General features: G+C 39.0%; 1 protein-coding gene across 1 annotated transcript in view; it reads right to left on the bottom strand.

Annotated features, from left to right (window-relative positions):
• Positions 1-22,480, bottom strand: part of PHIP (PHIP subunit of CUL4-Ring ligase complex) — a 106,677-nt gene that overhangs the window by 27,923 nt on the left and 56,274 nt on the right. Inside the window, exons 16-22 of the mRNA XM_084261968.1 lie at positions 20,809-20,937; positions 15,642-15,867; positions 12,543-12,680; positions 11,278-11,461; positions 10,491-10,614; positions 1,458-1,598; positions 511-587 (exon numbers count right to left, since the gene is read on the bottom strand). Of these exons, the coding sequence (XP_084118094.1) occupies positions 511-587; positions 1,458-1,598; positions 10,491-10,614; positions 11,278-11,461; positions 12,543-12,680; positions 15,642-15,867; positions 20,809-20,937 (1,019 nt within the window). The remainder of the gene's footprint in view (positions 1-510; positions 588-1,457; positions 1,599-10,490; positions 10,615-11,277; positions 11,462-12,542; positions 12,681-15,641; positions 15,868-20,808; positions 20,938-22,480) is intronic.

The raw sequence follows: 22,480 nt of genomic DNA, 5'->3' as shown, positions 1-22,480 counted from the left end.
GTTAACTTCCAGCATCACGAGAAGTAAATCCACTGGTAACTCGATCAATTCAAAATGATACATGTTAATGCCTGGCACTGTTCTCAGAACTTCTGGTTTTGAACAGCCTTGAACCTAATTTAACAAACCCAAACTTGCTAAAGAAGAAATAAAGGATGGGTTGAAGCTACGTCAGTCTTTGCTCTCTAACTCCAAACCAAGGGGCAGCAGCAGCAGTCACGCAGCTTAGATTGGCAGTCATAAGAAACTGCTACCACATGCCTGTATGCATGAACCTGCCAAGAATTCCCTCCTGCAAAATCATTAGAAACAATTCTGCCTCTGACAAACAAGGATGAAACCTTCCCTAAATTTCAGTTAGTAATACAGCTGAGAATTACATCCTGAAAGTTTTCAGTTTTTCATCTTTTCCTCTAAATGCACACAAGCTTCAGTTATTACTCATTAACTGGTTACAGAGATGGTGATAAAGTTTAAATAAGCAGGACTCTAAGGTATACTGTCACTTACCTAGAACTGCCATCACTGTGCCATGCTCTTTCATCATCTTCTGATGTTCCACCACTGGCAACAACTACCTCCCCTTCCTAAGGGAGGAAGGGGGTAGGTGCAGAGAGGAAGGCAGGAAAAAAACAATACATTTTTATTGGAACTCAAAAAAGTTATAATACATGACAACATGACTAAGACTCTTCTAAGCTTTCTATGTGTTACAAACATCTAGCATTATAAAATTTTTATTTCTTAAAAAAAAAACCTTAAAAAGTTGTTTTACATTGCAGATACGTTACTTTAATGGACTTAATTAAATGAAGTCAGAAAATATCTGTGTCTGCACAGACACACAGCGTGGAGTAGCTTTTTTCTTTTACAAACAGCCAGTGAGACCTGAATGCTTCCCCATCACAAGTTAGAAAGGCTAGCTTACCTTTTCGAAAATTACTTCCAGTTCTTTTAATGTATTTTTCCTATATATTTTCAATTAATACCAAACAAGAACCCAGTACAGATTTATATACTCTTATTACTAATTTCTCCACTGTAGCTACAGAGGCACAGGATGGTTGATGCTAGAAGGGACCTTAAGAGGTCATGTTGTCCTATCTCCCTGACCATGCTGGGCCACTTAAGGCCAGCAACTGTACGGAATAAACCGTACGGGCCATAGTAGTTAGGTTCACAAGTGGAAGAAAGACTTAACATTGCATACACATACTTTGCAAAATGCCTTAACAAATGAGCATTTCTTCCTTTTGTCAATTACATTTAGTGGAAACTACATAGATACAATATTTGAAAACCTAATTCAACATCATTTTTTAAAAAAAAGGTGAAAGAAAAAAACACAATGAAAAACATAGGGAGTTTCCACTAGAAATAATGTTTAATTAGCTGAAGCAGGATCCTAACATGTAGAAATGGAATATGTGAGATTGCCTGATTAAAAATGATCTTACATCTGAGGAACTATGTCCATTTTCTAACTCTTCAGCAGGCCTTGCAGTTTCTTCTACTGCGTATCTCGTACGGTAGTTGTGCTGATTAGCTTGCTGTTTCTTTGAGTCACTGGTGTCTAGCAAATGATCATGAGAATGGTTCTGTAAAGACACAGAAGTCAAAATACATAATTTCTGAGCACACATTTCATTATTACATGGCATTTTGTTTAACAATGGTATCCCAGGAAACAACTTCTGCAGTAGTAAAAAGTTTAAACATCACAAAACTCAAAACCAGGCAACAAATCCAAAAGTAAAGAGTTGCTAAGCAAACACTCCATACACGTAGTTGAATATAAGCACCAGGCAGTTCAGCATATTCTGGAAATAATTAAAATTTCTTCCTGCACATAATTGAAAATTCTTATCTTGAATTAACAATTTTTTTCATTCTCTACAAGGTACATATCAGTTAAATACTGACAGGCAGCTAAGAACTTGTAACAATTTAGAATTACACTAAAAATGGCTGTCAGAGGAAAGGGGACTCTTAAGGACAACTCCAAAGTGTGTCAGTTTGCAACTGAGGGATCGTATCTATTAGAAGAGAGACCCATACAGTAATACATCCCTTAACACAGACAGATGACTGTTACCAACTGAAGGCTTGTAAATGGTAAGATGACGCATGGAAGAGTTCAAATGAGTCAGTTGGAAAGAATCTCAGTTCTTTCAAAGCTCAGAAGAAATGAAATAAGGCTGTAATTAAGAAACACTCCACACTCCAGCATAAAGAGAATTTGTTCCTCCTGTAGCATATACATTACACAAACACTTGCTCTTAAGCAGCTTGCAATTCCTGTCTTAGTTCCAAACCCCCAACAAGAAAATCAAGAGTTACAATCTCATTTTCAGGAGTTTTGTGCTAATTTTTTTGGCACGCGTATCTGAACTTCAGCCTAGCTCAGACCAAACGAAATAGTTTCTGGATGCATTCCTCAATATCACAAAAGGAGGCACGTTTCCCCAGTGCTCTCTTCCTTCCATAAAGGAGAGATCACATAGCTAAACTATTAGTTGCTGATATGGCTGAAAAAGTCCCAGAGATGAAGAAAGCAGCACTGGAGTAAACCACAGAAAGGTTATCAGAGCCTACTTTTCAGTGAAAACTGCACAAAAACTTGGCTAACCAGCAGAAACTAAGACTTGGCTTTCCTTAGCCACAACAATTTTCTTCAAAATGCAGCACCCTGGTAGCTAGAGCTTTTATCCTACCCTCCCTGTTAAAGAGAGCACACCTTTATCAGGGTTAACTGAACAGTTCAGGAGTGTAGGCCAGCATGCTGCTCTGCACAACTGCATTACAGTCTTCCCCAAAGCACAGAGGACCAATGTGAGTGCTGTGCTTTATTCAGCAAGCACGGTATTTCTGTTGTTTTGCCCAGTGAATTCAAGTTGGGGAAGCTACCACCACAGCACTGCTACCAGACACTTTAGTGGGACTGCTCAGCACTTGGCATTTTAACTTTTGAGACCTGGGGCATTTGTTCTTCTGGATTCAAACTGCAGCATGTACCAGATCTCCTCAAGCTTGTCTGTCCTGACCCAGAAGAGCTCCGAGGCAGCCCTAAGGCTAGTGGCCGATTCCATCACACAGCCTTCTGTCCCTTAGCCTTCTGGGGCTGCTCACTTCTCGTCAAACTCTCAATATTCATTGCTGAAGCAGAGGTCACGAAAGCCAGCATTACAGCAACTCGTTTCTGCTTCTGAATTGCAACATTTTATGAATCACATCTGGGCCTTAGCATCATGAAACACTGTACAAGGAAGCACGGACAATCGAATGGACTCTCATGAGCCGAATGAAACAAATCAGTCACATCTCCTTTCCAATAACGAAGACATATTTTGCAGAAGCTACATTACAGCCTGACTGTAATGTTCGTGTCTTCTTTCTAGAAGGAAAAATTTACATTCCCTTTTCTATTCAGAAGTAAGATTTCTCAAATGGTTATCAGAAATATTGCTTTCCCCTACTTATGTTAGAACTATGGATCCTTGGAAAACTGAAGCCCTTTATATTACTCTGGTTTTGGAGAGTTCTCTTTTGGTAGTAAAATGCTTGAGGAAAAAGAAAGCCCACCCCAGCCTCCCTCCCCCAAATCATTACTTCATGGAAGCAAGTAACCACATTATATAAATACCAGGGCATAGCCATGACAGCAACAAACTGCTTCAACAAAATGACATTGAAAGGAACCTCTGGATATCACTTTATCCAACTCCCCTGCTCAAGCAGGGACCTGGAAAGAGGCTGGAAGGTATAAAACTTCCACATCACACCAAAAACGTATTTTACCATCACTTCTATTCAATACAGCTTTGCCAACATCTGATGAGAACCAGCAGTTCAGGAAGATATGTATTTATTTGGAGGAAGGGTGAGGTCAAGTGTAAAGGTTTCACTAAAAAGATAGGAGCATTACAAGGTCTTTGAAAAAAAAGATCTGATCTATCATCAATATTTTCAACAATGACTGTGGAAACACAGCCAATAGTCTTCCTTCCCCATATATATCCTAAAGAAAGAGCTTGAAATTGGACACTCAACTCTAACGGAAGGCTTGGAAATAAAGCCAAGATTACATATGATTTGAGGTTCAATCATCACTTTCTCCCTCTCTCTCAATACACTTTGATGAACAGTTGTAAATGCTGACAAGTACCTTGAATCATATCCAAGGCTTCAAGTCAATATCAGAGCACATCATAGACACATTAGAAATTACAGCTGCTGTCAGAGCAGCTTTTCTGCAAAATACAAATGGTGGCATTTCCTGTATTTGAGAGGGATAGATAAGAACATCTGGACACTGCTGAGGGTCTTTGTAACACTATTTGTCAAAGATACAGTGGAAACTCAGCGGCAGGTGTCCTGACAACTCAGACCACTGCATTCTACATACAGTCCTCACACCCCTGACTCCACCGAGTAGCACAGCTTTGTAGTGCTTTCCTACAAGGTCACAGAAATTTTAGAACACTTACACCATACTGCTTCCATAGTATTTCTTCACCAGCAGTAACTGTATTTTACCTGAAAATGATTCCTTCTTCCTTCAGGCAACAGGAATTAGCCTCTACTAGAAAGATATTCATGGGTAGGGCACTAGCATATGTCCAGCACCAGGACCCCAAGGTTAGATAGATACAGCCTCTTTAAGACAGTTTTTTTCAGCAGGAAATTCAAAGTGTAATGTTGCAAAAAGCACATGCAGACAAAAAAACCACTGTCAAGTAGCCTAAAAAGGTTCTAACTCTTGAATAGATACGCAGTGTCAATTTTTCAGCCCAACATTTACCTCTGAACTCACATGTGTCCTTATTGAATTTCAGCTGTTATTTTCTGGAGGGGAATACTTGTGCATTAGCTCTGTTGGGGCATAAAGCAATTTTTATTTCAAAGAATGGCTGAGGTCGGATCTCCAGAGCTCACCTTGTCCAAACCCCTTGCTCAAGTAGGAGTACCTAGAGCCACAGTTGCCCAGGACCATGTCCAGACAGCTTCTGAGTATCTCCAAAGTTGAAGACTCCATAGCCTGTCTGAGCAGCCTGTGCCTGTGCTCTGTCACAGTGAAGTGCTTCCTTCTGTTCAGGCAAAACCTCCTTTGTTTCACCAGTTTGTGCCCACAGCCTCTTGTCCTGTCACTTTCTCTTTGGCTAAAGAGCACTCTTCCATATTCCCCTGAAGTTGGGATCAGTGCTTGTAATTACCAAGTTTACCCTTACCACACCACATACATGCAGGAAATTAGTGAGAACTGTTCCAAAAGCTGTGAAGATAGCAGACACTAAGTGCTAAGTACTAGTCTCTTGGGTTTTAGATTATTCTCCTCTTAACATCTAGCAGATGGAAGTAGTGTTTAAATGACACATAAGTGGAAAATTACTTTTAAGGAACACAACTAAGCTACCTTCAGCAAAACATACACATTTCTCCTCACTGGTTTCACAATGGAGTCATCTGTACCTGTCACAACAGAGACCTATGCTTACTTTTGTGCATCTACAGTCTTCAATCTTAATTATTTGAAATTTCTGCTTTTAATTTCCACTTAATGGTAATTAGAAATATTTCCATTTTGTTTGTTTTTTTCCCTAGGACACACACCACATCAACCTTCTAGCATACAAAAATTTCATGCTCTTTAATATTTATTAAAATGCTCTGTAATCCCAGTAGGCTAATGAACTAATACTGTAATTAGTTGGACTGGGAACATTGACCTAAGCATGTTATTTAGCTCACTTCTCATATTTGTCATGCTCCTGAAAAAAAATAATTTGCAATGCAGTTCTACTTTGAAAATGCAAAAATCCCAAGATCACATTCTATTCTCCAATATTAAGCAGCTTTGTTTACATTTTAAAGTGGTTTTGTTCAATAATAACCAGGGAAAATCCTACTCCTCCCTTTGAGCTTTCATTTGATATGCAGATCAGTGATATGAAATACTATTCAGGTCAAAACACCCAAGCTTTTAGGTTCTCCCCCACAGCTCCATTAGTCCCTCAAGCAATCTTATATAAACACTTCTCAGTACCACCTGTGTCAAAGAAACACGGGTTTTCTAACTTTCTAAATCAGAATGTTTGTGTCACTTCCATCTAAATTGCAGATAGCGTTAAAGAAGAATGACTGAGCTACAACTCTACTACTTTTAAACACAACCTAGATTGACCCTGGAGTAAAAACTGGTTAATAGAACTTCGGAATCTCTTCAAAAAGTAATTACAGCTGCTCTGTGTTCTTCCTTACTGACCTACACTTTAGCTAGCATTTGTTCCTGCCCTCCTTTCCACTTCTGTATTTTAAGAGTCCTTTCCATTAGAAGGGAACAGAAGAAAATATTGTTTTCTCAGTATTTTGTGAGCAGAACTGACAAATTTCAAAAGTTGATATGAAAAATCAGCATTTCCTACTGGTATGAATACAAGTGCATTTGCACAAGGACAGTGTTTTAATACAAGCCCTGTCCAGACCAGCTTATAGTATGGTAGAATGACACCTTTTCTAGAATTCTTCAATGCTGCAATTCTTAGGTGTATGTATTACAATGAGACAACATTTCCCCATTATTTTGAGATGCTCCCCATCTCCTCTAGATCATGGTTCTATGGTACTGGACATAAGCCAACAATGTGCACTTGCAGCCCAGAAGGCCAATCACATCCTCAGCTGCAACAAAAGAAAAGTGGTCAGCATGTTGTGAGAAATGATTCCCCCTCTCTACTCTGCTCTGGTGAGATCTCACCTGGAATACTGCATCCACCTCTGGGCCCTCAGCAAAAAGAGGACACAGACCTCTTGGAGCAGGTCCAGAGGAGGGTCAAGAGGATGATCAAAGGGCTGGAGCACCTCTCCTATGAAGACAGGTTGAGAAATTTGGGCTTGTTCAGACTCGAGAAGAGAAGGCTCAGGGGAGAAGCGGTCTTCCAGTACCTGAAGTGGCCTACAGACACACTGGGAAGAGACTGTTTTTAAGGGTGTGTAGTGCTAGGACAAGGGGCGATGTTTTTAAACTAGAGCAGGGCAGGTTTAGGTTAGACATCAGGAAGACATGCTTTACTTTGAGGATGGTGAAGCACTGAAACAGGTTGCCCAGAGAGGTGATGGAGGCCCCATCCCTGGACGCATTCAAGGTCAGGCTTAATGAAACTCTGAGCAACCTGATCTAGTTGCAGGAGTCCCTGCTTACTGCAGAGGGGCTGGACTACATGACTTGTTAGGGTCCCTTCCAACTTAACACATTCTATGATTCTATATTTTCTCATTAAACCCTTAAGGATTCACTGCAACACAAAACGACTGTAGTCTCACAACACTACTATGACATAAATTAGAAGGTATCAGTATCAAAACCTACTTACGCATTCAAGGAAAAGGAAGATTTACACACTACTTTCCAGTTCTATCTTCCACCTAACACAACTTGTATTTAAAGCCACACAGTTACTGATAAGAACAACAGAAGAGCTGCTACAATTAAGTTACTAATTTCTATTAAACCCCCCCCCCTAAAATATGACACAACAGTTTTTGGATTGCAATCAGTCTTGCTTTTCTTCCCAGGAGTTTATTTGACTTCACCATTCCTATTGTTCAGACACTAGGGAGAGAAAGCATTGCTCATGCTAACATTAAGCTACAAGTCACTACATTTTGAGCAGTCTATTTAACTGGGACACTTAACTTGGGATCAAGCACCTTTTCTTCTTGTAAATTTGCTTATTTAAGGTCCATTTGATGCCTACTCATGTTGTAATCCCTCTGAGATTTATCTCAAGGGATTGAATTCATGTACTTCTCAAGAACACAAGTCCTCAAAAGAAACACATGATTCATGAAGATCAAACTGTGGATGACTATGAGGGGTTTTTGTCCCAAGATGCCATAAAACCCATCCTGTAGGGTTTAAGAAGGATTTACTTAAATGCCTGGAAAGTGTTACTGAATTAATTAATATATGTGTGTGTGTGTATATATATTTTTTTCATGTATATATATATATATATATATATATATAATGTCCTAACACCATAGCAGAAACCATGACTGCTTTTTGCTGTATTTCCTCAGGGTGAAGTTGGGTATTGACTGAAGGATTTAGGAAGTTCTCTCTTCTTTACCTTCTGGGCATCAGAATTCAGATCACAGACCCTCCTGGGACTGCAAAAACTTAAGGGCATGTTCTTTTTTGGGTAAATATATTAAACTGTAGAAAGTTTTCCTGAGGTAGCTTTGCTCTGAAGGATTTTAAGGCCAAAACTATCCCCAATGAAAATATGGGGCTCAAAAGGATCCAGTGCAATCTTTGAAGTTTTGAGACTAAAAAAAAATTCTCCTCTGAGAAAAGATTTTCAACATCCATATTAAGTTTCTTTGCTTCAAAGATGTAATAAAAGTAATTGCTGAAAATTGAAGAAACTGAAAATTATGAGGGGGCTGCTTGGGGATGGGGGAGTGTTCATCTCACTTCATTTGAAAGCTTTACTTCAGTTGAGTATGGGAAAAGAAACAAAACTGAACACTCAGATTTAGTATCAAGTAGAAACTTGCCCATCTCAAATTTACTCTTCTTAAAGCATGAAAATTAATTCATTGTTATTAATACAGAAGCACTACTAAGCATCTGAAATCTGCTTATTTTCAGAGTGATTTCAATCTCAGTCCCTTCCTCCCCAATAAACAGCAGAGGCATTAAGTGTGGTACACTGATAAACTTAAGAGCTGAACAGGCTTTGGCATACTTGTTCTTCATATTTCATGTCTTCATGTCTCCATTTGCACCACGTAAATGACTTTTAGTTTTTCATGGACAGTTTGCAGGTTTTCTCACAGGCCTGCATTTTACTGAATTTTTGAATAAGGGTCAAACAGTCTTGTCTAAAATAAGCGTGGTACAAAGCCCAAAGCATGGGTTCTCCTTTACAGTTGCTTAAACTTTGCTTCCTTTACTATAAGATATATTTGGTCATTTAGCTAGAAAATCACAGAAAAGTATGAGAGACCCATAGATAAAACTAATTTCTAACAAGATATGAAGAAATTTTTGTAAATATAGAACATACAGTCATCACATTTTCCTACCAGCTTGAAGGCATAAGATTTTTTTCACAGTCATAGGGAAACATCAATTACGACAATTTTATTTTCAATACAACCCATTCCTTTCTATTTTATCTATCCTGCTCCCCTCTTTTCTGAGACACGTACTCCAGCTCTAGCAATATGATAATTAGGGTACCATGAGAAAAAATAGCCAATTCTGTATTTGCAGATGTATTTAAATGTGGTAATCTTAAGAACCGTGACTTGAGTTTTAATTGAATCTTTCCACAGAACAGTATGTCAAACAGTAGACAACAATAGTGATTAACAGTGACAGACTCCCTACAGCAAATCCTGTCCCTAACACCAGATTTGCAGAGCTTCTCACTTAAGGAAGCTCTAAAATCAACCCCCATTGTTTATTCAGAAGGTAGCAAAACATCAATAGAGACATGCTTCTTCATTCTGGGGAGGTAAACAAATTCTTGTATCCCTGATTTCTAAACTTGAAGCCGAGAAGAGGAATTTAAGTTCATCACAGAATCACAGAATGATCAGGGTTGGAAGGGATCTCTGGAGATCATCTAGTCCAAGCCCCCTGCCAGAGCAGGATCACCAAGAGCAGGCTGCACTGGACAGCATCCAGGCAGGTTTTGAATGTCTCCAGAAATGGAGACTCCACAGCCTCTCTGTGCAGCCTGTGCCAGTGCTCTGCCACCCTCACAGTAAAGAAGTTCCTCTCATGTTTAGGTGGAGCTCCCTATATTCAAGTTTATGCCTATTGCTTCCTGTCCTGTTACTGGGCACCACTGAAAAGACTGACCCCATCCTCCTGACACCCACCCCTCAAATATTTATATGCACTGACAGGATCCCCTCTCAGTCTTCTCTAGGCTGAAAAGTTGCAAGTTCCTCAGTCTCTTCATAAGAGAGATGTTGTAGTCCCCTAATCATCTTTGCAGCCCTTTTATGTACCCTCTCCAGAAGCTCCCTGTTCTTCTTGAACCGGGGAGCCCAGAACTGCACAAAATATTCCAGATGAGTCCTCACCACTGCAGAGTAGAGGGGGGAGATAACTTCCCTTGATCTGCTGACCACACTTTCCTTGATATAGCCCAGGATGCCATTGGCTTTCTTGGCCACGAGGACACACTCCTGGCTCATGGTTAACACGTTGTCCACCAGGACTCCTGGGTCTTTTTCCACAGAGCTGCTTGTTGCACTTGTTGAATTTCTTAAGAATACTCTGCCCAACTCTCCAACCTGTCCAGATCTCACTGGATGGCAGCACAGCCTTCCAGAGCATCAACCACTCCTTCCAGTTTTGTATCATCAGTAAATATGACTATACATACAATATAATATAGTATTATGTAGCCTAACACACAAAGTCAGATTTTATGCTTCATACTGTGATAAGGTAACAAGTGACTATTTACCTTAGAGAAAGTAGGTATTTTATTTTCTCTTGGAATATGACTTGTGACATGTTTTCTTTTCTCTTCCGATCGATACACCCTTACTTCTTCTTCTCCCTTTGCTGTTCTCCATTCTTCCTGCCTACTGAAAAGAGAAATTGAGAAGCTAACTTTAAAGCAAAATCATACAACTGAAGGGATCTATTCCAAATCTTGGAATAAACATTTAATGCTTAAAACCTTATTTGAACAGTAGTTCTCTTTGCAGTCAGAGTATAGCTTCTAAATTAACCTTTCTAGACAAAATAAGATTTCAATCTTATTTCAAAAAGCTAGAGTGGTTTATGTTTGATTGTGGTTAATAGGGTTTTTTGACTTATCGATGTAAGTATTCACCACAAGAGCTAAGTACTGAATTAAATAAAGTTCAAGTTTGGAAATCAAAATTCATCTCAGGCACCTAACAGTTTAGGTCAACGTCCCAGCTATAAGAAGCCATGTAACAGCAGGAACAAATGGGGTTAAAACATACTGTAATCTTATGCTACAAGTCATCACATGTACAAATTAAATTACTCCGTCATCTGTTAAATGGCCAATTTTTATTCACAATACTTCTCTAATTCCAAGATTGTTCAAGTGATATGCAAACAACAACTGACTTGAAACAAACTGATTTAGAGAGATATGAGACCACAGAATAGATAAATACTACATAAATAGTTCTATGACAATGTGAATTCCAGAACTGTTCAACTTAATTAAGTTCACCAAACTAAATTTCTCTACAAACTTGGCCTGTGTTTACCTGGCCACACCAGAAGACAGTTCAGGCACTACAACCCTTCGGCTCCAAGCCACCAGGTCCCGTTCAGTGGCTATTTCGCTCCTTGGCGCGTTGCTGTGCATCTGGCGCACACCTTCAATTTGTCCACTACGCCTCAATCCTATATTTGGTGGTGAATGTACTTCTGAGGTAGAACTTACAGATCCTATGAAGTCAAAAAACGGTAGTTTTACTTGATCTGAGATTCTCAGTGGAGGATTTAAAAAGAAAATTTAAAAATGAATGGAAAAAAAAGATTTTTACTTAATCTATTCTTTCAAAAGAAATCAAATATTAACTGAATATAACTATTTCAGCAATTTCTACAGTCACCACAACACACACTTAAACAGCTACAGGGCTGCTGTACTCGGTTTAAAAATTCACATTGAAAAGGAGCAGATGTATAAACAATCTGAAATGAAGCAAATGTTTTGTTGGTTTGCTTTTCTTAAAAAATGCTTTTGAAAACATTTAGGCAAAGCTGACTATTGCTATGGCTCTCTAGATCCATACTATAAAACAGCGAACTATCTCACTGAATCAGTGTATTCCTTAAACAGTCTTCTACCTTCAAAAAAATGAAGCCACAACACTGGGAATTATTAGGAATCCAAGCTGTAAAATTTGCAGACAAGAAATTGAAATGGTCAAAAAATTAAAAAAAAAAACCCAAAAAACCCCACAAAAACAAACCACCCCAAAAAATCCCCAACCCCAACAAATTAAAACTACATATACACTGCAGCAATATGTCAGCATTTTTTCACACCTTTCCAGTCACAAGCTATTCTTGCTTACTCAGGTGGATTATCAGCCATGACTTTTTAAATGTTGAAAACCACCATGTAATGGAGTGCAAGACATTAAAACATGGAACAGCTGTACTGAGAAACAAGCAACTCCTTCCTCTTTTCTCCCTCCTATTTCCTTATGGAAGACAGTGCAGATTTCAGTATGGTCAATTCGAGATTAACCAGCAGGGTAGCAACTTCTAAGGGAACATAGTTGCTGCAAGTTCCCAAATGAGCAGACAGTAACATAGATTAATTTGTAACATTAAGAATCCTGAGAATGCAAAAAGGCCAAAAGAGATGGGAGAGCTGTATTATTTTCTGTGGCTCCATACCTCCTTCCTAGCAGTTCCACAAAATGCACAAATCATGCACAGTAAAATGTGATTTATGTTTTCCAGCTCTCAGCTGTTTTAACAATAAAACCACAGTACCAATCCCCCAGTAATCTACCTCTGCTTATCCGGCTGGTACTACTGGTTCCTGCCTCTCCAGAACGTCTCTGGTCCTGCTCTTGCTGAAGCCTCTGAATCATGCTATCCAATGGACTAACTTCTTGGTTTGCCTGCTGACTAAGAACTTGATTCAATCCTGTGAAGTAAAATGTATAAGAGAACACCACACAAATGTTGATATGAAGAACCAAATGTTACAAACAGCTCATCTTTGTTTTAACTTTGAAACTTACAAGCACTGTATGCAATCACATGTGTAACTATGTGTTAATACACAATTAAAAATAATTATGGGTTATTTTTCATCAGCCATTTTTAAAACAGGATTTTTTTTTCTTAATTTGAGAGCATTATATTTTCTGAAGCTGGGTAAAGATGATCATATGCCACTCCTAATAAAAGTTTAAATTTGATCAAGTGCCAGCAAGTCACAGAAGCTTAGTTCAACTGTTGTTTGTGAGCTTAGTCGATGTAAATTGTTCAAATGCGTTCTTAGCCTGCCCCAAATGCATTATAAAATACTTTAGTAAAAGCTTAAATGAAAGAACTACATCAAGAAGGTCTAACTGAATTAGAAAAGAATTATCTGTACTGCAGAACAGCAAGCAGTAAAAATGCTTGACTGAGCTCCACAAAGGCATAACGATGACACAGGTTAATGCTCATTTTCTTTGGCAAGTAAAACAGCGAGAAAACCACCTTTTGGGTAGGTCTCTTGTATAAAAGACAAGGAATAGTTCTCACAGAAGTGATTACAAGGTGACAGCACTGTTTCTGTGCAGCAAGCAAAAAATACAGCGTGTAAGCATAAACAATATAAACCCTCTTTCAATAATCACAGTGGCCACAAAAAGAAAAAAAATAAAAGAAAATAGAGCAGTATAGAGGAAAACACAAGGCTTACAGTACTGATCTGAAAAGGAACTCAGATACCTCCACACAGGTTAGATTGTGGAGCAGTGGGAAGCTCTGGTCAAGAGAAGCAGAACTTGCAAAACTTTCTAGTGAGGGATGACGATGGTCAAAGAACAAGCTACAGAAATTATGTTTTCAGCATGATTATAAAGAGAGATCATAGTATAAATGACACATTTTCCAGTAATTGCACTATGAAAAGAGCTTTGATTACATGGCTAGACAGATGATGGTATACAGAAAGAACATAAATATTTTAGACACTGGTCTCAGGGTTTCAAGGCTATTGTAGTCAACTTCACTAAAGGAGAAGCAGCTTGGAATCATGGAATGAGCTCTGGTAAAACCACAGCTGGATGTCTTCTGACTCATGTAGAGAAAGTCAGATTTATTTGGTGATCTCATGAGCAGACATACTGTCTACCGAAAACAAATGGTAAATACTACTAATAACCCAAGAATGATCTTAAGTAAGGAAACTGCTACCTAAACAAAAGTGATGTTTGTGTATCTAGTTTGTGAAATTTTGCCTTCACTAGTAACAGCAAGCTTTTTTTGAAAAAAAAAATGAAATGATAAAGACATTGGTATGTATTTGGGTTTTTTCCCAAACTTTCGGTTTAATGGACCTTCACGCACATCTAAGCAGTAAATCAAGCATGACTGTCTGAATTCTCCCTACTCTTATTACAGAAAACTTTACAAGAAATAAATTGTCAGTGCTGTAAGGGAGATCCATCAAATCCCACAAAGTTTCAGAAAGCAAGGAACATCCTCTGTGGAAGGGAACATAAAATACATGACTATAGTTTAACTCCGCACATAGTGTTGCTAAACTGTAAAGAGATAGAAAAATGTCTGTCCCTCAAAAATTTCTCTGGCTCTCTGTCAGCCTGGTCTGATGGTTTCCTGTTATTTAACAAAGTGCTGGGGGGGGGGGGGGTCATCTTCCTATAAGCATAGGCATTTGTGTGTCATGCAGCCACATCACTAAATTCACTATTTTTGGGTCTATGTGCAGGGTCCGACTTAGTTCAAGACTCTACATTGGAGAATGTGCCCAAAACATTTTCGAATTTGGAAAATTTGAGAACACCATGGCTCCATGCTGTCACTGTAACAATGAAGTAAAATTGCATCCTCCCTTGGAAACGAAATTTAGCTTCAAAGACACTAGCTGAAAAGCTAGAGATAAAACACAGCATATGTTCACCGGAAAGGGTTTTTTTCCCTTCTTACAGTTGCTTCTCAGGTAGCATTTCTTCCTGTAATTTTGTTGTAAGTGCAGAAATGTTCCTTAAGAATCACTATTTAGGTATTCAGCAGCTTATAATCCTCCAGTTTACAAGTGAGGATAAAGAGATCTTTTGGTATCAACACTGTCAGTTAACCTTCATGGAATGTCTGACGTACCACAGGCATAAGTAGGGTGTACTTATAAGCCATTATTTACAGGCAGAATCAGTTTTCCCATATTGTCAATAATAAGCACAGTGCTTATCTTGAAAACATTTAAAGCTACTTTCACCAGTCACTGTTTGCTCATTCATGCTGGTATAAAACTGGTGACAAATGACATGCAGGCATCCTTTTTACATCCCCACCTCTGTGGACCGTATTTAGGCAGTTTCCAACAACCAGTCATTGGCCCAAAATATGCATGTTCTCCCATGTTGAGTGCATGGAGAATGCAACTTTTAAGGAACTTCCTATCCTCATCTTCAGAATTCTCTAACCAAGCCACCCAAGTTTAAGTTGAATGACTGCCTGCATCTAATCAGGAAGAGGATTTTGCGTATTTCAGGCATCGTCTCATTCTTCTCTTTGTGTAGATGTCATTTGTTTCATCTAATCTGCAGAAGATCAGTCTATTTTCCTAGGTTTTCTCAAGTAGGAAATCTCACACCGAAAAGATCATCTGAAGTCTCATTCAGTATCACACACTGTTCCAGCTATGAAATGAGCTTCAAGCCAACTGGCATTGTAGTATCAATTAGTACTGACTTAATTGATGACAATACAGTAACTGAAATTGTCACAAGCCGAGGACATTGCAATTCTTCCACTCTACAAGAACTACTATGCCCAGAAATGAAGAAAAAGGACGAAGTGAAAGGGAAAGTGTAGAACACCTGGTGGTAACTAGATAGGCTACTGTGTACTGAAGTGAAATTTTCCATACCTGAAGATGTCACTCCCATCTGAGGAATAAGTTGTTCCTCCCTGCAGTTCTCACGACCAGGAACTAGTCTTTGATACCTTGCAGGGTGAGGGTTGCCATCCACATCAACCAAAAATGGGGGAGGCATAAGGTGTGGAGCCTGCTGTGTCTGTTCATCCAGGACAAAGTTGTTGGCATCACGGATAAGGGGCCGATAATCACTATGAAAGAACATCTGATCTGCTATCTGTAAACAAAGTCATTTCGTAATTTTTTTTTAAAGAACCTATTAAAAAAAGCATACAGAAGATAACTGCCAAAAGTATTTTTAACAATGTTACTTGTGGTCACTTTTGCAAAACCAAGGTTATAAGCTGACCTGTTTATCTCAGTTTAAAGAGGAAAATTTAATGACTCCATGATTTTTTCCCCCAGCACTCCTTTTCTCTATTGCAGCATAAAGAGAATAATCCACGTTTGAGGGTGGGGTGCATTTAAAGAACAGAGGAATGGGCAATATTTAACTACTTGAAGACATTTGACCAAACACAGCACGGACGTATTAAATAGCTTACAAGTTTTCTTCTACACTTGAATATATGAATACATCTTCTGATAAAGAAGCTGTGTCAAACTTATCAACTATGGTGTAGGAAGAAGAGAAATTGGAAAATATTTCATCATGTCATTGCCAAATATTATAACACCAGTAGCCAAATATACATATTCCTATTATAATGCTAGATATGCGAAAAAGTTCAGTAGATAAAGCTGAGTTGAATTCTTCAGGCTCAAAGTTTTCTATTTTATTTCAGTCCACCTGCTCACAATTTACTCTGGATGACTTTCCACAGACACTCAAGACTGAGGAATTCTTTTGTGCAAATAGTAGATAAAAAGGCTTAAGCTCCAACCCTCGCTGGCACACACATCTCAATCATGTAATCATAAAGATATTCATCCACAAGGAAAAAAGAGAAAGAGAACAGAAAACAAGCTGATGCATATACTACACATTCCAACACTACCCACTGGCACTCAATTTTCCTTGAACAAGGAAAAATAAAACCATGAAATCATAATTCTGGCCAATTAATTGGCAGTGCAGTAAGAGTCATTAAACAATCGACTGAAGGCATAGAGATCACAAAAAACCTTGTCCGAAGTGTTGGAAGACAGGTACTTCCAGACATGGACAGAGGAATGCCTACATTGTCATGAAATATAATCTGACTTCTGAAGTGCATGGTCTATCATGACCAAGCCATAACAGTTTCCAGTAAGCTGTTATGTAAAAATTAGTAAGGCCGAGGCTATAGCACCTACTCAGAGGTATGGTCTCTCAATGACAAAGGTCTCCTTTCCCGGATGTGAGAAGACCAGGAAGAAAAGACAACCACAGTTACAACATCAGTAAGGGCCTACATGCATCCACATGAGATGCATTTAAAAAAAATAAAAATAATAATTAAAAAAATAATCATAGGAATCGTGGGATCTGGACCCTGCAAAAATTCAGAAAATAACAGCAGGAAGAAGTTATGATGCTGCATGGAAAGGTGCAATGGCAAAAAATTTACTTCAAGGATTTGAAAGTTTACCCTGACGAAGTGCATATGGACAAGGTGACATCCCACTGCAGTAAGAGGCTCGGGCATTTTGTTGTCAGGTTCTCTGTTAAGATGCCAGTACTTTCATGTGCCCGACAGAATCAAGGGCTGTCTATTAACTTTGTTCCTTCAGCTCAAACAGCTCAGGTAAGATGCAGATCCTCTAGGATGACTTTGTTTTCCCTAGAATCTTAACAGTAGAGTATCCAGTACTCTTACTGCAAAATTTCCTATTCAGTAGGTCCCATGCTGAGAAAAAAAGAGATTCCAGTGGCATGATCTTGCAGCCTGAGAGTTCTAATGTGCTGTGATTTGGCTGTACAGTGTTTTCTGCAACCCTGGTTTTGTAAGCAAAGGGAAGCTCTGAAAATCCTTCCTGAGATTCAGCAACCTCTACCAAATAGTCTCTGGTGCAAGATCAGAAGGGACTTCTGTGTACTCTGTACTGCAAAAGGTAGTGTAAGAGAGAGTAAACAATTTTCTACTTCGTGAGACAAGAACGGCATTTCATGGAGAGCCCAGGCTCAGTCCAACTGTCACGTAGAAGACTGGAATGTCCCTACTGGAACTCCAGGCAACTCCCTTATCCGAGTGCTATTTTAAGGCCTGAGAAAAATCAGAAGAATTAAGACGTTTCAGAGAATCTTAAATGGCTGTATTCAGCAGAAAACCAGTCAAAACCACTAAAAACCAGGCCTACTTCTTTATATACTATTAGAGATCAAATCCATGACAATAAAATGATACTGCACCACCATGAGGACAGAAGAGTCTTCTGCACATATGAGTTCACAAATGCAGCTTAAATTTGAGTGTGAAAACCTTCCACAAGCCCTGAGCTCTACAAATAGGCTCTCCTTCAGAAGCTACACAACACATTTAGTTTCTCCAAATGGGCACACCTAAGCAAACGCAAAGAGGATTTTCCCCCCTACTTCCACCATACAGGAGCTGCCAACTTGCAACAAAGAACTGCAAGTTTGGCAGTCTACAGGAAGTGTAGAAAGTTCAAAGATCTTTTCTACTCTTAGAGTCTTAAAATCAACAGAAAGGTACCTTACACTTTAGGACAGTTAGGCATTCCTGGACAAGTTTCCACCCAAGCAAGAATTTCCCAAGTGCAGATAGATGTCCTGTTGTTCAGCTCATCTCTGATCACCTTAACATATTCAGAAATCTCACCTGAGATTGGCTCAAGGTTCCCCTAATTGGGTCAATAACCAAAGAGCCCTGAACAAGCAGCAAATGCATTCTTCCCCCTGCCTCTTTAAGAGCTGCTCCATAAAAAACACAGATCATCATAAAAAAGGGAAAAGAAAGAAAACAAAGCCAAACCACCCCGTTGCCTTTGCTGTAGCCAAGATCACACTGAGGGATGGGAAGGAGAAAAAAAAAAAAAGCCTGGACAATGGTTCCAGTCAACTAGAAAACACAGTTACTATCTGAACATAACATCAAAATAACCCCACAGGTAGGAAACCAAGAGTTTGCTCTCTCAGGAGCTATCACCATCTCAACTATAATAATTGTTCTGAGCACAACTCACAAATACAGAAATACAGGACAGGTTTATCAAATTCCTTCCTCCATTAAAAATTATTCCCCCAAAATGGATGAAAACAACTTTAAAGAAAGAAAGAGAAAAGAAATAATGTAGGACCTACCAGAGCATATTCTTGCAAGATGTCAAGTACTGGGACATGGGACACAGGGATGGGGGCAGAAAAAGGAGCACCTAATCTCCTCATCTCCAGCACCCACCTAGCTATAGTTATATTTTTATATATATCAGGTCAGTCAAAAATGAAAGAGGAGATGGAACAATATAAGAAAGATCAGAAACTTCCAAACCAAGTTTTCTGAGAGTTTAAGACTGAGATTAAAGAGGTAACAAATATAAGCACTATTTGGCCCAATTTCTTCTATGGTCATGAATGCCAAGACTACCACTGGCCCAGCAACAGCTGGAGAGGATCATTTTAAGTCACTCAGTAAGTGAAAAAAATTTAAACATATTCTTCCCTCAGAGGCTGCAACAAAAACTCCAAGAGAACACAGGGTCTGTAGAATTCAAGAAATGAAAAGCGACTCGTTTTCACTCTTCAAACAGATCCAATCTCTCACAAGGTAAATTCTCAAATAGCAGCATAAAGGAAACTCCTGGTCTATCACAGCAAAAGACAAAAAGGCTTGCTGTTTCAATTTAACTTCCAACATTTTGAGTAGCAGAGGACTTCAAATATCACTGGAGAGAAAAGTAAACCCAGAACAATCCATGAACATGGTAAGAAAAATGTTTCTATTTCATCAGGCTTTTAAGTTTAGAAGAGTAAGAACTCTGAAAGAGAAAGACCTTGAAAATCATCTGATAATCCCACTTTTTCTTGCTTGTGCTGTTTCTGCTCATTTGTTTTCCTTGGAATGGAAGGAGAAATGCACAGCTAGTAATAGCTGAGGGATAGCAAGAGCAGCCAACTACTGAGTACTTCAAATCATAGTGGAGAGACAAGGAGGAAAAAAAATCCACAATATGCAAATGCTGCTGTATCCAGCATCCAAATAAGAACTGGAAGACTGCAGAAAGAAATGCAGTGGCTTACGAGACAAAGATTAAAATTCCTTTTGCTCTCCCTCCTTCAAAACCCTCTGTGTTGCTGTTTGCCAAAATGCTTTCAAGGCCAGCCTGAGTTCCGAGATCCAGAAGCAGCACTTCATCAACAACCTCCAAGTATCAGCTACCAGAAGTAGAGATGAAAATCCTGGAGCAGATAACATCTCCATCTTTTGAAGACTTAATGAGAAGAGACACACCTCACGTCTTTCCTGGGTGGTAAAAGAAGAACTAAGACCTTGTGGGTACTCCAAACAAGGTAACCTGTATGGTTTGCAGGGCACGTTATCCACAGAGAAAAAAAAAGCAACACCATGTATCTTTACAGTCATGAGGGTCTGTGGCAAGACACCCACACTTAGAATACACAATGTAGACTGTGACATTAGACATAGTATTTTAATCACACAGTAACATTGCTGCATAAGCACCAAGGCATCCACAACAGCAGAACTTCATTAGAAGATATAAAGTTGTATCACTAGAACACTTAGTGCATTAACTGTAAATAATTGTCTCCCAGGCTATGAAATCCTTAAATACGGAAACCAGGAATTAGTTCTATTACACATCCCCTTTCTTTTTTGGGGTCTTAGCAACCAAAAACATGCTTAAAGCAAAATGTTTAACTATTATCAATTCCACTGCAGTTTATCACATTATCCAGGTGAATCCATTGTAACCTCATCGCTTAAAAGTCTGGACAGTGACTAGGTAACTTATTTTTTATAATTTTAAAAATTATCTTAAACTTCAGATGTAAACAGTAGGTTAACAGCATGCTTCTATAGTTTAAAAAAAAAAGACAGTGAAAGAAAGCTTAATGTCAACAACAGGAATCTGAATCATCCCATATTAATGGATCAGAACTGCATTGATACACCCTCTTGAAATGAAGCTCTGAAGGAAAGTTTGCACAAATGCATTCAACACAAACAAACATTTTGATTTTCATCTTGCACTGTACCTTGTCATACTTGCTACTGGAACCAAAGCCAAAAATCAGAAGGTGACCGTGAGAATCAGTACATGCAAAATGCTGTCCATCAGGAGAGCACTTGCAGTCAAAAACTGCACCATGTCCTTGTCCTTCAATCTGAAATACATCAACATACAAAATAATTAAGTTACCATAAATAAATAATTTTCAATTATGATTTTCAAATCTGTGGTGCTGATGTTGAAATTTATTATAGAATCTGTAAGACAGTATACTGCTAAATGGAAGTTACTTTAAAACATTTTTAGCTATTCACTTTTCAGTGAATTTTGTAACAATGCTCATGAAAGATGCCAAATTGATAGTAGTAGAAACTGACAGACTTTATCCACAAAGCAGGCACAGTATAGGAAGTGAAAATAAAAGCTTCCCCTTGAACGTCCTGCTAATGAGCCTAACGAGAGAGCTGGGTCCAGTTCAGGGATCAGTCACTACACCCTTTCCATCCTCTGCCTTTCTGCTAAGCTAGCCTGGCGGCATCGCCTGCTGCGGTGTTTCAGAACACCTGCCCGCTCCAAAACGCACTGACATAGACAACCCACATTACACAACTTAGCAGCTGCCTGTTTCTGTGACTCCTGCCCCTAATTTATTGGAGTGGGGGAGGTACAGATTTGTGTAAAAACTCCACTTTTTAAAGGAGAACTGCAAAGATTTTAAAAAAGGAATTTTTACCTGATACTCATTTTCTGTTTTCCAGTTCCATTAAGCCAGAACAAATGGGTTTTTGTTTTTCCCTGCAACCTGTCAATCAAGCAGAGGTGACCAATCACCACTCTGAATTTTCATGTCTTCAGCACCTCTTCAGAAAGCCCCTTTCTATTCTCCCCAGCAAAGCACTTTTGCATTTTCTTTAAAGAGACACCAAACAAAATTCTTTCCCTAACTGTGGCAGGCCTATATACTGCCAGAAAAAACATTGGTATTCAGCCTGCAGGCAATAACACCAGTGTAGCACCTTCCAGAGGCCATCAGCGTTATTTTGAAGCATTAACCAACCAAGCCTCAAAAACCCTGTGTGGTAGGTACTGTTCTCACTATCTCACAGGCTGAGACAAAGGCAAGAAGTCTAAATCTTATGCCCAAGGTCTTCCAACACACATCCACACCCACACCCCTGCACACCCCCCAGTGGTAGAGGCTGCTACATCTATTGCCAGCACTTTCAGGTATTTGATTGATAAAGGTCTTCCCTTGCTACAGCTACTTTCCATAGAAGTCAAACAAGTTTCTGGATTAGCAAAAGAGGAACATAAACCAATAGGAGTTTTATGTTCTATTTTTCCCATTATTCCAGAAGAAATGAACAGAAGTAGCTTATAGAAAGAGGTGGAAAATAAAAACAGAGCTTCAAGCAAGTGACACTAACATCACAACAGCTAGGAATGCAGAATTAATTCAGGTCAAGCAAGATCCAACAACCAAGGCAAAGTCACAACTTTGTGCTGTTTTTTGTGCATAGAAAGATCACTGCATTAAAGGGAGACAGTCTGGGGAGGAAGGTGGAAAGGGGAAGGAACTTCAGCCCAAGAATAAGCTTTGCTGATGATGTATAGTGAAAACCTGGAAAAGGAGTTTTCTGTTCCCTTTCCCTTCCTTCAAACTATAAAGCTTCCTAGCATTCAAGCCTTTCATAAAT

Source organism: Gallinula chloropus, assembly GCF_964237585.1.
Source record: "Gallinula chloropus genome assembly, chromosome: 3".
NCBI lineage: Eukaryota > Metazoa > Chordata > Aves > Gruiformes > Rallidae > Gallinula > Gallinula chloropus.
The sequence above is the reverse complement of the archived record's forward strand: the minus strand, read 5'-3'. Positions and strand labels throughout refer to the sequence as shown.